The sequence below is a fragment of the Pecten maximus genome, chromosome 2, assembly GCF_902652985.1.
Source record: "Pecten maximus chromosome 2, xPecMax1.1, whole genome shotgun sequence".
In the NCBI taxonomy this organism is placed as follows: Eukaryota; Metazoa; Mollusca; class Bivalvia; order Pectinida; family Pectinidae; genus Pecten; species Pecten maximus.
Genome location: NC_047016.1, coordinates 25,446,206 through 25,465,391, shown reverse-complemented (window position 1 = coordinate 25,465,391; position 19,186 = coordinate 25,446,206). Strand labels below are relative to the sequence as shown.

The 19,186-nt window shown below is 37.5% G+C and overlaps 1 protein-coding gene across 6 annotated transcripts in view; it reads right to left on the bottom strand.

Annotated features, from left to right (window-relative positions):
• Positions 1-10,368: 10,368 nt before the first annotated feature.
• The window catches only part of LOC117321620 (valine--tRNA ligase-like), a 47,602-nt gene continuing 38,784 nt past the window's right edge, over positions 10,369-19,186 (bottom strand). For 2 of the 6 annotated variants that reach the window (XM_033876108.1, XM_033876109.1), the window contains exons 25-27: positions 17,612-17,784; positions 16,737-16,886; positions 10,369-13,044 (exon numbers count right to left, since the gene is read on the bottom strand). In XM_033876108.1, coding sequence (XP_033731999.1) covers positions 12,979-13,044; positions 16,737-16,886; positions 17,612-17,784 — 389 coding nt within the window. In that variant the 3' untranslated portion in view covers positions 10,369-12,978. The remainder of the gene's footprint in view (positions 13,045-16,736; positions 16,887-17,611; positions 17,785-19,186) is intronic. The other 4 variants (XR_004531383.1, XR_004531384.1, XR_004531385.1 and 1 more) reach the window with 4 other exon arrangements.

Genomic DNA, 19,186 nt, shown 5'->3' with positions numbered 1-19,186 from the left:
TATTGTTATTTGTTAGTTTTATTAGATATATTTCGATATCGTGGATACACAAGCAGAGTATACGCCATCGGCGATTTGGCATTTTTAGGTGAAATCTGAGGGAAACGAAGGCACGTTAATCAGACCGAGGTTTAATGTCACGACAGTATAAATGTAATGGGACGTCTCTTACGTCAGAATGAAATCAGTTTTCTGATGTGAAGTTTGTTATCATCAAACGGAGCTTTAATATTGGCAAAACAACTTACCTGTGACATCGGAACCATAGCTAGTACTTAGTTTTAATATTGGCAAAACAACTTACCTGTGACACTGGAACCATAGCTAATACTTAGTTTTAATATTGGCAAAACAACTTACCTGTGACACTGGAACCATAGCTAATACTTAGTTTTAATATTGGCAAAACAACTTACCTGTGACACTGGAACCATAGCTAGTACTTTAGCTTTAATATTGGCAAAACAACTTACCTGTGACACTGGAACCATACCTAATACTTAGTTTTAATATTGGCAAAACAACTTACCCGTGACAACGGACCCATAGCTAGTACTTTAGCTTTAATATTGGCAAAACAACTTACCCGTGACAACGGAACCATAGCTAGTACTTTAGCTTTAATATTGGCAAAACAACTTACCCGTGACACTGGGACCATAGCTAATACTTAGCTTTAATATTGGCAAAACAACTTACCCGTGACACTGGAACCATAGCTAGTACTTTAGCTTTAATATTGGCAAAACAACTTACCCGTGACACTGGAACCATAGCTAGTACTTGTTGCTGGTCCTAAACCTTCGAGCCTTGTGGTCTAGACCTTCTTCAAGATGGTTGTCTTTATCCTGTCTGTAAATCTGCACAGATACAAACATTTATCAAAATATCTATGACTGGTATAAGTAGGTTTAAATGTTAGACAACAGTGGTTTCAAAAGTTATGAGCGGTATTGAAAGCCTTGGAAAGACCAGAAACCGCGAGACCAAGGTGTGACAACTTCTGGTGACGTTCGTGATTCTCACCTGCAATGTCTGTTCTTAGAAGAGTGATAATTTCTATTAGCGAAGCATTCATAGAGTGAGAAGAGAAAGACCACGGAAATGATGTTATCAGTGATTTAATACATGTTTAACGATAAAAATGTCCATATTTAAATATGCGGTACCGCCGACAAATTGCATTGGAAATGATAAATTTTTGCTTTTTAGTTATCTTTTAAGCTGCCATTCGACACATGATGGCTAACACGTTCTGGGTTAAGTCCCAGTAATGTAAGCTGACATCTACACGATGTCCAATTATCTCTGATAAAACGCACCAGAGTCAAGAAGAGGCCATGCTCGATTTTGATTTTTGTTTTTGTTTTAGATGTTTGGCCAATATTTTCAGATAACGTGAGCCCGACCGTATGACGGGATTATGGTTTAGTGGTGTGGTATGTGGAATGTAGGGGTCTGCGTACCCATGACGTACGCTAAACTTCTATAGAATCGTGGCCATCTAGCTATTGTACACCAATACGACACAGGAATTAGTCCGTCGGCGGCGCTAACCATCTTGTTGTTCTCTTTGTAACGTTTGGGAACTTTCCCCAACATGCAAACGGCGTCGGTGTTGTTGTCGTTCGGAGAAAACTCTAAGAGGAATATATTTTGTTTATTCCAAAACTACTTCAGTTACTTAAAAAAAGTATTTGCATTGATTACGTTCGATTTTGAAATGGGTCGAGAACCGCTAATTTCCCACTCAAATGTTTCTAAACGTCTTCAAGGTTTTAAGGGTCACCAGATACCTTTAAAGCTTATACATCCCTACTATGGGGCAATTTATCATAAGTATCCTGGTCATTTTTAGTATGTATCGTGGCTAACCACGGGCCTTGCTGTTGACATGTAATTTGTTAAACTGTTTGTAAATTTCAACAAGACATGCCAAGAATGCATGGCTCAGTGGGACACAATTAGCTCGTTTACATCATAAATATATTGAACAAAATAATACAACACACACTAGGAGCATTGGTTTGACCGGGTTTGACTTTATTATATGTATACACAGTGATAATATGTTTCTCGTTTAGCTATTTGTATGACTTATAATTGTTCCCTGTTAATAGTACCGCGAAGTAATTCCACAAAAGGTTCCCTGTTAATAGTACCGCGAAGTAACTCCACAAAAGGTTCCCTGCTAATAGTACCGCGAAGTAACTCCAAAAAAGGTTCCCTGTTAATAGTACCGCGAAGTAATTCCACAAAAGGTTCCCTGTTAATAGTACCGCGAAGTAACTCCACAAAAGGTTCCCTGCTAATAGTACCGCGAAGTAACTCCACAAAAGGTTCCCTGTTAATAGTACCGCGAAGTAACTCCACAAAAGGTTCCCTGTTAATAGTACCGCGAAGTAACTCCACAAAAGGTTCCCTGTTAATAGTACCGCGAAGTAACTCCACAAAAGGTTCCCTGCTAATAGTACCGCGAAGTAACTCCACAAAAGGTTCCCTGCTAATAGTACCGCGAAGTAACTCCACAAAAGGTTCCCTGCTAATAGTACCGCGAAGTAACTCCACAAAAGGTTCCCTACTAATAGTACCGCGAAGTAACTCCACAAAAGGTTCCCTGTTAATAGTACCGCGAAGTAACTCCACAAAAGGTTCCCTGTTAATAGTACCGCGAAGTAACTCCACAAAAGGTTTCCTGCTAATAGTACCGCGAAGTAACTCCACAAAAGGTTCCCTGTTAATAGTACCGCGAAGTAACTCCGCAAAAGGTTCCCTGCTAATAGTACCGCGAAGTAACTCCACAAAAGGTTCCCTGTTAATAGTACCGCGAAGTAACTCCACAAAAAGTTCCCTGCTAATAGTACCGCGAAGTAACTCCACAAAAGGTTCCCTGTTAATAGTATCGCAAAGTAACTCCACAAAAGGTTCCCTGTTAATAGTACCGCGAAGTAACTCCACAAAAGGTTCCCTGCTAATAGTACCGTGAAGTAACTCCACAAAAGGTTCCCTGTAAACAGTACCGCGAAGTAACTCCACAAAAGAAACTGTCACCATCCGCAGCAAATTATTCATGATTTTGAGAAGCTACATAAGTACATATACATGTACATAATACATAACATATCCTGTTTGTGCAAACTTTTAGATGTTTATTAATTTTTGTTGTTGAAATAAATCCTACAGAATCTATAAAGTAATCATGTATATAATTACAGCATTACTATAAACTTAATCTTATTTATTCATTTCATTCATATACAATGCACAATCATATGATCCTAATTTGAATGGGATTCGGAAACAAGTATTAAACTTATATCAATCCGTCTCCTATTGATGACAATAAGTAACCAGTCACAAGTGGGAGACTAGATAAGTGAGCAATTTAATGCTTGTATAGATGATAAATGAGGAAATTGAGAAAAGAGAAGAGATAAAAAGATAAAAAGGCGCAAGATATACAACCTACTGTTATAGGTATATGGGTGATAGTGATGTGCGATCTACCCACCATATTACCGGGTATAAGGGTGATAGTGATGTGTGATCTACCCACCATATTACCGGGTATATGGGTGATTGGGATCTACCCTCCGTATCACCGGGTATATGGGCGATAGTGATGTGTGTTCTATAAACCATATTACCGGGTAAATGGGTGATAGTGATGTGCGATCTACCTACCATATTACCGGGTATATGGGCGATAGTGATGTGTGTTCTACAAACCATATTACCGGGTATATGGGTGATAGTGATGTGTGGTCTACCCACCATATTACCGGGTATATGGGTGATAGTGATGTGTGATCTACCCACTCTATTACCGGGTATATGGGTGATAGTGATGTGTGATCTACCCACCATATTACCGGGTATATGGGTGATAGTGATGTGTGATCTACCCACCATATTACCGGGTATATGGGTGATAGTGATGTGTGGTCTACCCACCATATTACCGGGTATATGGGTGATAGTGATGTGTGATCTACCCACCATATTACCGGGTATATGGGTGATAGTGATGTGTGATCTACCCACCATATTACCGGGTATATGGGTGATAGTGATGTGTGATCTACCCACCATATTACCGGGTATATGGGTGATAGTGATGTGTGATCTACCCACCATATTACCGGGTATATGGGTGATAGTGATGTGTGATCTACCCACCATATTACCGGGTATATGGGTGATAGTGATGTGTGATCTACCACCATATGTGTGATCTACCCACCATATTACCGGGTATATGGGTGATAGTGATGTGTGATATACCCACCATATTACCGGGTATATGGGTGATAGTGATGTGTGATCTACCCACCATATTACCGGGTATATGGGTGATAGTGATGTGTGGTATACCCACCATATTACCGGGTATATGGGTGATAGTGATGTGTGATCTACCCACCATATTACCGGGTATATGGGTGATAGTGATGTGTGATCCACCACCCTATTACCGGGTATATGGGTGATAGTGATTGTGATCTACCCACCATATTACCGGGTATATGGGTGATAGTGATGTGTGATCCACCACCCTATTACCGGGTATATGGGTGATAGTGATGTGTGATCTACCCACCATATTACCGGGTATATGGGTGATAGTGATGTGTGATCTACCCACCATATTACCGGGTATATGGGTGATAGTGATGTGTGGTCTACCCACTATATTACCGGGTATATGGGTGATAGTGATGTGTGATCTACCACCATATTACCGGGTATATGGGTGATAGTTATGTGTGATCTACCCACTATATTACCGGGTATATGGGTGATAGTGATGTGTGATCTACCCACCCTATTACCGGGTACAATGTATATGGGTGATTTGTGTAAATGTACGGCATCATCAAATATAAAGATAGATTCACATATAGTAACAATGGAGTAATGACATACACATATATACATATAGTGTAAAAATGTCACTGAATATGTTTCATTATTTCACTAAAGATGCATAAAGTGGTAAGGTAACTTACATGAATGTAGGTATTTGAATTCGGTTCCCGCTAGAAACGAAGAAAAGATAAATTTGAGAACGCTATAATCTGTGTTTATGTATGGCCATTAAAGACAGTCCCATTCAACGATAGACCATATATTACTGATCTTATATAACTTCCTGTCCCACATATGAATGGTTACTGAGAATGTTCACTTCCGCTCTCTGCATTTGTTCATTTGTACAGTCCTACCAACAGGGACCCGATAATTTGTTACAGTCTATGTGCAATTGGACCTTCTATAGTGTGTTTAGCACATTCTCAGACTTTCTGGGGAGCTAGATTCTCTAGAAAATGTCCAATTACACATTTGGTTTGTTTTTGTTTAACGTCCTATTAACAGCCAGGGTCATCCAATTACAGATGGACTGTAACAAATTCTCAGGTCCCGGTGGCCCGACCAACTGTCCGAAACTTACTAGCATAATTTACTTTGTCGACAAAAAGGATGATGTATCACTAGTAATGTCCTCCCTTAGATTTTCAGCAACATTTTGTTACAATTATTGTAATGTTCTCATTAAAGAATTCCACAATCACTGGAAGAGATGAACGAGTACCACCACTAATGTACTTCTTTATACCTGGTACACCCATTAGCTCCCCGAGAATCTCCTGTCTCAAGTGTTCTCTCCGTTCTCAGTTTATTTCTCCGGTATTCCTAGAATACGGATGTTGTTATTCCTCCTAGAATACGGATGTTGTTGTTCCCGGAAATATTATATCTATATATTTATACCTAATAAGTTTGACAACAGTTTCCTGATGGGAGAGAAATGCTGTTTGATCCATTATCCTTGTGAAAGGACAAGAAATCCAACGACTAATATCACTGGAAACCAACGACGAGTATCACCGGATACCAACGACTAATATCACCGGATACCAACGACTAATATCACCGGATACCAACGACGGGTATCACCGGATACCAACGACGAGTATCATCGGATACCAACGACGGGTATCACCGGATACCAACGACGGGTATCACCGGATACCAACGACTAATATCACCGGATACCAACGACGGGTATCACCGGATACCAACGACGGGTATCACCGGATACCAACGACTAATATCACCGGATACCAACGACGGGTATCACCGGATACCAACGACGAGTATCATCGGATACCAACGACGGGTATCACCGGATACCAACGACTAATATCACCGGATACCAACGACGGGTATCACCGGATACCAACGACTAATATCACCGGATACCAACGACGGGTATCACCGGATACCAACGACGGGTATCACCGGATACCAACGACGGGTATCACCGGATACCAACGACGGGTATCACCGGATACCAACGATTAATATCACCGGATACCAACGACTAATATCACCGGATACCAACGACTAATATCACTGGATACCAACGACGGGTATCACTGGATACCAACGACGGGTATCACTGGATACCAACGACTAATATCACCGGATACCAACGACGGGTATCACTGGATACCAACGACGGGTATCACTGGATACCAACGACTAATATCACCGGATACCAACGACGGGTATCACCGGATACTAACGACTAATATCACTGGATACCAACGACGGGTATCACCGGATACCAACGCCGAATATCACCGGATACCAACGACGGGTATCACCGGAGACCAACGACGAGTATCACCGGATACCAACGACGAGTATCATCGGATACCAACGACGGGTATCACCGGATACCAACGCCGAATATCATCGGAGACCAACGACGGGTATCACCGGAGACCAACGACGAGTATCACCGGATACCAACGACGAGTATCATCGGATACCAACGACGAGTATCACCGGATACCAACGACGGGTATCACCGGATACCAAGGACGAGTATCACCGGAGACCAACGACGGGTATCACCGGAGACCAACGACGGGTATCACCGGATACCAACGACGGGTATCACCGGATACCAACGACGGGTATCATCGGATACCAACGACGGGTATCACCGGATACCAACGACGGGTATCACCGGATACCAACGACGGGTATCACTGGATACCAACGACGTGTATCACGGATAAAGATTTCCTATAACTACATGTATACTCGTATTTCAAAGAATCTACTCGTAATACTAGTACTCTGTTCATTTTGTACCAATATTAATGATGAGAATCCTGGACGAACTACCTGTCATCATCATGTTCAGAACCTACTGTATCAAACGTAACTTACCTTGGCTTGGAGCTGTCATGTCAATCTTTGTGTAAAGTTTATAGTGGAACCACGTATTGGACACGTGGTTACGTAATGTACCCAAGGTACAGATATATCTGGAATACCAAATTAGCCGTATTCCACGAACAGGATTGAATAAAATAAACACGGCGTTGAACGACTACACGTCCTAATCGGGTTTCATATTACCATTATTACGTATAGCCATATAAAACCCGCCAGAAAGTTTACATTCGAGTACATTTATTTCATACCATATTATTGATGTATAGGACTAAATTTCCCACAACCTAGCAACGCCCTCTCATGAAAACATGCAATTCTGAGTAATTAAAATGAGCGACAACAATAAAAATGGCCTAAGCAAACCGAAACGGCAAGCAGAACACATATGAATGTAATCTCCAGCAGAGAGAATCAATTGTTTAAATAGATAATAATTAACAACAGCATACGTCGTTTCGTAAAGCTGATTCCAAATTCAGAAAAAAAAAAATAAAAAAAAAAAGAAGGAAATAACGGCGATATACTTAGGTTTCACGTACCGTTGACGTGTTTTCAAGGATAGCTAATTTAAGAAATAATTAACGATGATTCGTGTATTATTGCAAGATATACAACGAGGACGAGGATATTTTGCAATTAAATTAATAACGAAGGCCGCAGGCCTGAGTTTTTAATTAAAATTGCAAAATATCCGAGTTCGAGTTGTATATCCTGCAACAATACACGAGTCAAAGTTGATTATTTCTATTCTACCATGTACTGTTTAGTTCTTAGATCGACCTCTTTCTAATAGAAAAACAGCAAAGAAACCCCGAGAAAACCTTGTGATTTATTTCTTGAGTATTACATTATTTGTTGATGAAATATACAGGCAATACAGTACTACGATCAAGAGCATCTTTCATATGGCATTGATTTTGAAAATAAAAAAAAAGGGATAAAAAAAAAAGAAAAAAAAGTAGGCCTCCGTAGGATTCGAACTCGCGTCGTGAAAAAGATTAATGAAAGACTAACCCATTAGCTCACTAGGCTATGGTGACCTTAAATAAATCGGGTGAATATTAGATATATAAAATTGTTACAGCCGTGACTCCCGACCGTGTATTATTGGCACGAGCGTGGGTTATTGGAAAATAATACATGGTTTTAAACCAATCAAAACTGGCGTTGCATAGCAAACATGGTAGAATAGGATATATATCACTTTCCTCAAACTTTCACATACATTGTAACACAGTAGATTTTTTCATGAAACTATCAAAAGACAATTGCCTTACGTTTGCAAATGAAAACTCCCTTTATGGACGAGTATAATGACGATATGTAATAATGTTAACACAATCTGTAATAACTTCGTTGGAATTGTGTACAGATACTGGAGCTTTGTCGTTATATTATGAAGAAGACAGTTTGTGTCTGCCAGTGTTGCCATTGCTGTGAGCACCCGACGGGTAGCAATTATCGCCTCTTCCATATTTGCAAATCCCTTTCTCACCTTGAATCCCAAAGACTGAAAGACCCATGCAAGACTTAGTGAAATATCTTGAAATTGTGTGGGTTTTTTTTTAATGAATAATCCATGTACTCACATACAGCTGATGTAGGAGGGTAGTAACACTGAGTTTTTATTTCCTTGGATGTGAATAACATCTTAAAATGCAGTATACGTAATAGGGACAGTGAATGGATGAATAAAGTGGATATTTAATGGTTTCCCTAGAATATAACAGCACTCATGAAAAACAGTGATATTCTGCCATATTCATTAAACAGAGGTTACAGCAACCCATTAGATAGTATTTGCATTTTCTGTTTTTAGAGAGAGAGAGAGAGAGAGCGCAGGAATCAGTAGCATAATATATGACGCCGTACTATGACGTTACTCTCGACAACGTATCAATTTGAATGTACTGTTCAATGCAATACCAGTGTTTTTTGTTCTTATGTGGTAAGTTTTACTTTCATATACATATATATAGCAGTCTCAAATGACCCATTCAGATCGCCCCGGCCTACGGTCAGTACCAGGTCAGGACCCAGATGTGGAAGGCTAGTGATAAAAGGTAAGAATACCTTAACCACTCGGCCACCGCAGTTCCCGCAAATGTGGTAAAAACTTTATACAATATCTCAATAACCAAGAGGCCTTTGGCCATGATATTGAGCCAACATGTCGGGATGAATGACTTTCAAAGTTTTCATATGACTGGCCTTGACCAACTTTCAATGTCATAAGGGTCAAATGTGTTGAATTTTTTAAACGACTTCTTCTCAATAAACAAGAAACCTGGGGCAAGAATAATTGGCCAATAGCATGTTGGGATGAAGGGCTATCAAAATTATTCAAATGAATGACCTTGAACTACTTTCAAGGTGACAGGGGTATAATATGTCAAAATCGACTTCCCATTTACTAAGAGTCCCCGAGTCATGATATTGGGTGAGAGGCATGCTGTGATGAAAGGCTACCAAAAATTCAAATGTCACAGGGGTCAAAATGTGTTCAAAATTTGAAACAGTTTCTTGTCATTGACCAAGATGCCAGGGGCAATGAAGGGGATGGATGGCTATCAAAGTTGTTTGAAGTTGACCTTGACCCACTTTTAAGGTCAGAGAGGTTAAATATGTTAAAACCTCTCAGCAACTTTTCTCACTAACCAAGAGGTGCAGAGTCATGTTATTGGGCCAGAAGCATGCTATGAAAGGTTACCAAAGATGTTAATAAGAATTACCTTGACCTATTTTCAAGGTCATAGGGTTCAAATGTGTAAAAATCTTTACACAACATCTTCTCAATAACCTAGAGGGCTAGAGCAATGACATTGAACCAGTTTCATGCTGGAATGAAGGGCTAACAAAGGTGTCTAAATGAATAACTTGATGTACTTTCAAGATCACAGAGATTAAAACTTCTCAACAACCAAGAGGCCCAGGGTCATGGGACACAGATACTAAAAGTCCATCAGCTAGTCTTACCACCCATTTATCTCGGAGGACTGTACAAAAGACACAAGACAATACATGTAATACATTTAATGTTTTGTCCTTGATGACCCTGTCCTGTTCGAAGAAGGAACATTACATCTTTACACAATAAACAACTGGACACAATAACTCGTGTACTAATGACATTTTATTAGCGGCAAGCATTTTACAGGTATGGCAATTTACTTAACAGTAAATATTGTGACAGATTTAATATCAAGCTGCTTAAAAATTGAAAGGATAAATTCGACGTATACCTGAGATACCAGTAGATTCCCTTATGTGTCCTGTTACATGAACGACAATTTGTTTATAAATTCATAGTACGTGACAATGTGTATTACAAATACAATGTACATAGAGTCTTCTTCCAAAAGTTTTAACCATATTTCTGACAGACTCTGAAAATCTCCAAAGACTAGAAGTAGATGACTTAGGATATGGTAAGTTGATTTGAGTGATGTGTATCAAAGTTGGATTTTTATGGCTATGAAATTTTGTAAAACTTTTCCTTACAACGAAGACAATATATTATATTATTCTCATGCTTGCTGGGTTTTTTCTCGCTGAAAATTACATTTACAGCACCAAAAGGTGTCAAGTTGGTTAGAAAGAACAGACTCAGGGACACAAGTTATATTTCAACTGAACTCAGAAAGAACTGTCATTCTGCTGGTGTACATTGTAAATTAAATATAGCCAGATTGTGTAATTTTGTATAATAATTTTACTCATAATTAGCTATGAATAATTCTAATTGTACAATTGAGAATTTCTGAAAAAGAGCACTGAAACAAGTAATGATTGGACAATTAGTGTCCAGTGTTACATTCTCACAATACATAAGGAAACATCCTGATGTACCTCATTTACATCTCTTAAACATAATAATAATAACACATCCGTTAAGGCTTTTGAGATCTTTTCTAGAGAATCATGTCTTTATTTCTCACATTTTCTTAACTTTCTCGCTCAAATAAATCTTGGCATCAAATATTGAATATCACTAAATGACATTTGTCTGAAGACAACAAACATGGCAAAGACAGCATCAAGTTTGATAATGTAAAAGTGGCCAGTCCATCATCAGCAAGTAGTCTGGGGTCACTAGTTCAATACCTAACAGAGGTACTTATATATCGTGTGATTACAAACTGGTGTACTCTATATATATAGGTACTAAGTGTACTCTCTCCATATATAGATACTAAGTGTACTCTCCATATATAGGTACTAAGTGTACTCTCCATATATAGATAATAAAAGCTTAAGTTGTAAATAGTGGAAAGTATCAGGCGGTGATGTATAACCTTACACACTTAGATTTGAGAAAACAGGTCATAAGCTCCGTGGGTAGGACAGACTGGGGTCCTAACTCTAGTGGAGATACTTTTCTACCTCACTGGACCAAGATTTCTCTTATTCTACCACACTGGACTAAGATTTCTCTTATTCTACCTCACTGGACCAAGATTTCTCTTATTCTACCTCACTGGACTAAGATTTCTCTTATTCTACCTCACTGGACCAAGATTTCTCTTATTCTACCTCACTGGACTAAGATTTCTCTTATTCTACCACACTGGACTAAGATTTCTCTTACACTGGACAGGGATATCTGCAGTTTTACCGGGGTGAGATTTTCTTATCTCACCCTAGGGAAAAGACAAGCTACACATGCTCTTTTCACGTTCTCAACAATTGCATTTTGTCACGTCAACAATACATTGATGTCATGTCGACAATTCAATCACGTCACGTCGACATTTCCTTGAATTGAATCAATAAATAGATACAGAAAAGGGTAAACAGGGTAAGAGAAAAATAATCATTCACCCCCATGGACGTGAGACAGGGGAATCTCAACCCTCGGGGTAAGATAATTCAGCTGCCAAACACTCGGCAAGCCTCGTGTTTGGCACCTTAAGAATCTTCCCCTCAAGTTGAGATTCCCCTGTCTCACCCCCAAGGGGGTGAAAGATTCTACTGATCTCACCCTTGGTGGATAACCAGCATTCAGGGAACATTGACAAGTGCTACAAGCATGTCTCCAAACCTAACATGTTATCTGCTATAGTTTGTTGTTGAGGACCCATATGCCAGACCTAGAAAATTATTACCTTATACCCGCATAAAGCCAAAACTATTTTGGTCTGAAAGTTTAAACAATTCAGTTGATATAGTTTTGTAGGGTGTAATGAGAATTGAATTATTTATGAATTATAAACATTAAAACATACTGTACACAGGCATCAAGTATCCTAGATCAGGAAGCAAGCTGTATGATGACAAATACTTCCCAGCCTCTACCGACCTTGACACCACCTTCAAATTGAAGGTCAAAACTGGGTGGTATAGAGGAATGGAAGTACTTCAGACACTACAAAGTGTATTGGTAAATAAATAACAATATAACATGATCTCACAGAACATTGGAGTACAACACAGCCATTCTGTGGCTCCTCTCTGGTTCTAGGTGTGTTAATCCTGAGACAAAATCATTTACCAGCATTCACAGTCTGTAAAAATCTTCATTGTACATACAGATTCTTAACAAGAGAGATTAAAACTGCTTTATTCGCCATTCCATATCCTCCTAAACTTTTTAGAAAATTTATCTTCAGTTCATGACTGTTTGTAGTGCTCTTCAACATGAACAGTTTATAACCCATTCACCAGATTTGTATTCTCATCAAATAACTGATCCACATAATAGTAGATGTCTACTGTAAGGATTTCTCACAGTTTTCCAAGCGTTTCCATAGCTTTGGTCAGTTTCTCTATTTCTACAGAAATCTCTGTCATCTGAAATGAAAAAACACCAAATGTTAAGAATATGATTCAACTTTCACTTCATACTATGGGTAATATATATAGATATAAGGAAACACTTTTTTGGTCTGCACGTTGTTAGAATATGGAACAATCTCCCAGAACATTGTTGTCCAAGCACCAACAGTAAATTATTTTTCAAAAATAGACTAGATAATCATTGGGAAAAGCACAAACTTTTATAAAACTATGTGTGAACTTATATAGGAATTGGAACTGTTGTCACAATTTATTGATTTTATTTATTGTAATAATCATATTTCAGAGTCCGGTATAGAGGATCAAAAGGTCCTGCACTGGTAATAAAATTTATCTTATCTTATCTTATACTAAATATTACTAAAAACACTGCACCGATCTTTTTAAATACAGCTTCAACTGATTGTCAGCATGAACAAGTCTTGTGTGACTGGTAATATTTGTAAACACATACAAGCTCTCCTGTCTAATTTCTCTGAAATCATACAGCAGTGCCTATAGTGCTTTTCCTTAGACATATACTTATTAATGAGATCTCTGACCTATCTCTTGGTCTACAACCCATACTCTAAACATGATTGAGATTCGATCCTCTCCTTATCCTATGCATGGTCTTATTTCTTGGCCCATTTCAATACATGTTGATTGACACACTGTTAGGTACGTATACAGACTCTCATACACACATGTAATACCATGTATGGCCCCAATATACCAATCACTATATATTTGTATGTGACCACAGACATTATAAAAGTCCATGATGTGATATTTAAAAGGACTGACAATTCAAATCTATCCACTTAACACCAAGTATTATGCAAGTATGGAAAATGATAAAAATTCAATTAATGCCCGTGTAAGCCAAGGAATGTGTGAAAGTGTGGACTACTATGGTCAACCTAATGAAATCCAGACAATGTGAGAACAATTTGAGTTTAAAGGTCAAATATTTATTAGTATGTTTGGTCAGCTGGCTAAACAGGCAGATGGACAACAGTGTCCAGGTGTTAATTGGCTAACACCTCCTGGTTCTACTTACATCATATTTACCAATGATTTCTTCATCACACAACCCAGGTTATCTATTATGATAATGGTTTTACTCTGGGTATGATTCACCAGGCAGATGTTGTCAGACAATAGCCCAAGTATATAGTAGCCTAATGTGTATGTATCTTTTTGTACAGTACATGGAGCAGGGACATATAGATTTATATGTCCCTACATGGAGTTACTAACTGTAATGATGTCTCAGTTACTATGTGTTGGAGACAAATGCTACCTATAAAGGTCCCTAGATACAGTGTTATATTCTATTCTTATTATTTTCTAAGGAAACCTCTTAATATAGTAAAACTCCACTTACTCGGACACCTATTACTGGAATATCCCCTATTTGTTAAACTTTTTGCTTGGCTCTGATGGTGCCCTTACATATTCTTTGTAAATCAACCTCAGATCACTCAAGTTGCTATTTGGCAGTAACTCTGCCCTCCTCAACTATTATCTATCCTCTTCCCTTTATATTTGCAGTAGTACATGTTTATCGAACAAGAGCTACACCTGACATTTATTTACCTGTGTTACACATGGCTATGTCGGTTGTCAGGGTACCTCTCCTGCACAAGCTTGCTCATGTGTTTATCAGGTGTCATGTCAAGACAGCAGATAATTAACAGATTAAAAGAGGCACTATATGTACAGAATGTATATATATATCTATATATCTGTGTCTTGATAAAGGGGAAGAGTGTCTCAAAAATTTGATAATTTACTTGTCTGTACTGTCGTAATTACTACATGACCAATTATATATATATAACACCTACCCTGCTATCTGCTAAATGTTAATATTCATTTTAGGCATATGAAAGCACAAACTGTTTGTTGACATGAATATTGGTTGTTGTACCAATAAAAATTTCATTTTTGTATAAAACTAAATTACGGAATGACAATATTAAATGAAGGTGATAGAAATGTACATATGCATGCACTGTATGAATTTGTGTCATATATATTTTTCATTGTGAGGTTGAAGGTGTTGATGAAAGTGTTAATTGCGATATATATATCGTACAACATTGGTCACTTTATTTTTTGATATCGTAAAACATTCACACATATACAGATGTACTAGTATGGCGGATGTAACAGAGAACATGATTAATTGATTCTTATTCAATGACTCCGGTAAGGATTGAACCCTGAGCCTCTGGATTACTAGTCTTATATTTGTTCATCTGAGGTATATTGTAGCTAGTATTTACCAGAATTACGTACTCTCCCTTCAGGGAAGAACTTGTCCTCAAGTTTCCTGCGTTTACAGCAATGCTTTCACAAGTAATGCTAAATATAATTCCTGGGTCCCTATATGGGTGCCAGTATTACATATGCGACAAACAGAAGGGACTCCAAAGTAGGACATCCTAATTCTAAATGGACACTCTATCAATCGAGCCAAAGAGCTATTATCTGAGCAGTATAATGCAGCTAGTATTTTCCAAAGTAGCCTTGCAATTTTGCTTTTTAGTAATTGGATGACTGCATTGTTAAGTTAAAATCTTTTTATCCAAAATTCTTCAAAAATAATTAGATGTTTCAAATCATTCTAATCTTTCTTTATTCGTAATACATTATTTAAAAGTGTAACAAGAGATCCCAGAGGGCTCTTTGCGTCCACCATTGAATAACCTTTATTAGTTCTATGTCAGACTGATCTTCTCGCTACTTTTCACTTCTTTCTTCCTTTTCCTTTTACTGTGAAGTTTGAGAAACATAACATCAGTTCTTTTCAAGAATAAAACAATAACAAACTTCAATTCTCAAAATCCAAGATGGCCACCTGTTGGATATTTGGTATTCCTGATCAAAACCCTAAATTGAATTGGCATAATCACATTTGAGACTCCAGTTTTTTTCCCAAAAGATAGTTCTCAAAATCCAAGATGGCCTCCTGTTGGCCAAACTATTTTTCTGATCAAAAATCAAAATTGAATTGGCACAAGTAGGGGCCAAGGGGAACTACACATGAAGTTTGAGGAATACCCCTCGAGTACTTTTAAACAAATAGCGATAACAAACTTCAAATCTTAAAAATCAAAGATGTCTGTATGTCAGCCATTTTCTTTTTCAGATGAAAAATCTTGATTAAATTGGCACAACTAGGGACCAAGGGAAACTTACACATGAAGTATGAGGAATATCCCTCCAGTACATGTACTTTTTAAAAATAGTAATAACTAACTTCAATTCTTAAAATCCAAGATGTCCGTATGTCTGCCATTTTGTTTTTATGACTGAAAAACTAAATTGCATTGACAAAACTAGGGACTAAAAGGAACCTTAACATGAAGTTTGAGGAATATCCCTACAGTACTTTTCAAGAAATAGTGGTAACAAATATTGTTTACGGACGGACCATGGACCACAGACGTAGGGCAATTTGAAAAGTCCACCATCTGATTGTGGGCTAATAAATCATAACTATCAGTGATGTTACTAAGTAGGCATTCAGTGAGTGTTGTATAACATACGTGGATACCTATAGAGATCTAGGACTAACTTCTGATTACTTGATTATCCCATATTCCTGAAACTACTGACATGGTTCCTAGGAGTTTTAATTAGTGGAGTTTTACTGTAAATCGTATTAAATGAACCCTAGAATTGCTATTTCTAACCTTTTCAGAGTTCTGGTCCCTGATTTCCTGTGGAACTTTGCTGGTGTAGTCAGGTTTTTTAGAGGCTTCTGTGAGCTTCTGTAGTTGTGAGTTTAGCTTGTTCTTCTTTCCATCTAACTTGCTACGCTCCTTACTTGGGTCAATGAGTCCCTACGGGAAGAACATATCTGTTAATTCATGTCTTATACACTGAACGTAATGAAAACTATGATTGACTAGAATAAAATATGTGAACATGCAAATAGTATCTGCTTAAAAACATCAATAATACTTCACATTCTGTCCAAATTTTATAATACTGTCTTTTTGTAATTGGCGATTATCTAACTTAGTAAGATGCTTTTTCATTGGTTTATCTATTCTGTCTATCAAGTGATAGACTGAAAAATTAATCACATATTTTGATGATGTCATGCACTAATAATAGCTTTTCACAAACTTTGTTGATTTTGATGACTTTTTGTCTGATTTCCACTACTATCTTGTTGTTTCCTGTACCCAAACAGTATACTTGGAATTGGATTGGCAACGATAGATCATTATTTTTATCTTGTTCATCTTTAATTAGACTCAAATAAATCGTTCATCACCAACAATGTAACCTTTAGGTTGAACTGCCATTTGGACAGTGAAATGTCTCCATTGCTATGGTTATTGCCAATAATGACATCATAACAGGTATGTTTAAAATGTCATTTACAGTTATATAAATCACACTGCTTACTATTTAGTTTATACCATTATATGAACATGCCATACAAATGAAATAGAGTGGTATATTTTTCTTAACTTCATGTTTTAATTGCTGTTTTGGATTCGTTGATTGTTTAAGTTTTGAGTCATGCTTCACTGATTACAGTACAAAACATTTGTACCTTGAGCATCAGATGACTTTCACACTTGGCAGAGACAGTTTGTACACAGCAGCCATCGGGGGGATCATCACCCATCAGAATGGAAATGGAGGATGAGTTGGTCATTGTCTGAATCAGGTTGCTATAGCGACCCAGCATTGTCGCATCTTCCTGCTCCACACATTTCAGGTAAACTAAGAAAAGAGGACAGATAATACACACTTATTTTATTTACCCAATAAATAAGGTAATCTTTTTATTATTTACCCAATAAATAACCTTTTTATTATCTACCCAATAAATAATCTTTTTATTATTTACCCAATAAATAACCTTTTTATTATCTACCCAATAAATAACCTTTTTATTATCTACCCAATAAATAATCTTTTTATCATTTACCCAATAAATAATCTTTTTATCATTTACCCAATAAATAATCTTTTTATTTCACAAATTTACTTTATATTGTTATTTAAGAAATAATTAACGATGACTCGAGTATTGTTGCAGGATATACAACGAGGACGAGGATATTTTGCAATTAAATTAATAACGAAGGCCGCAGGCCTGAGTTATTAATTAAAATTGCAAAATATCCGAGTCCGAGTTGTCTATCCTGCAACAACACACGAGTCAAAGTTGATTATTTCTATTCTACCATGTACTGTTTAGTTCTGAGATCGACCTCTTTCTAATAGAAAAACAGCAAAGAAACCCTGGGAAAACCTTGTAATTTATTTCTTGAGTATTGCATTATTTGTTGATGAAATATACATTTCTTTACAGGCACTAGTACTACGATCAAGAGCATATATAATAAGGCGTTGAATATGAAAATTAAAAAAAAGGGATAAAGAAAAGAAAAAAAAGGGGGCCTCCGTAGGATTCGAACTTGTGTCGTGATAAAAATTTAATGAAAGACTAACCCATTAGCCCACTCGGCTATTGTAACCTTATAAGAAATAGGTGAATATTAGATATATAAAGTTGTAACAGCTGTGACTCACGAGCGTGTATTATTGGCACGAGCGTGTATTATTGGAAAATAATACATGGTTTTAAACCAATCAAAACTGCCGTTGCAAAGCAAACATGGTAGAATGGTAAATAAGGTTGCCCTTTGGTAATCTAGAACCGTTTACACCAAATTGTTTTGTTTGTTATTTTTGTGAAGTTATCAAACCTTCAGATCAATGCTGAGATTCCAATTTCCAAGAGAATGTAAAGTACAACAGGGCATCAGACAATCCAAGCTTATATACATACCATCAGCCTTGTTTTTGTATCAGAAAATACAAGCTTATATACTTACCTTCAGCCTTGTTTTTGTATCGGACAATACAAGCTTATATACATACCATCAGCCTTGTTTTTGCATCAGACAATCCAAGCTTATATACATGTACATACCTTCAGCCTTGTTTTTGTATCAGACAATACAAGCTTATATACATACCATCAGCCTTGTTTTTGCATCAGACAATCCAAGCTTATATACATACCATCAGCCTTGTTTTTGCATCAGACAATCCAAGCTTATATACTTACCATCAGCCTTGTTTTTGCATCAGACAATCCAAGCTTATATACATA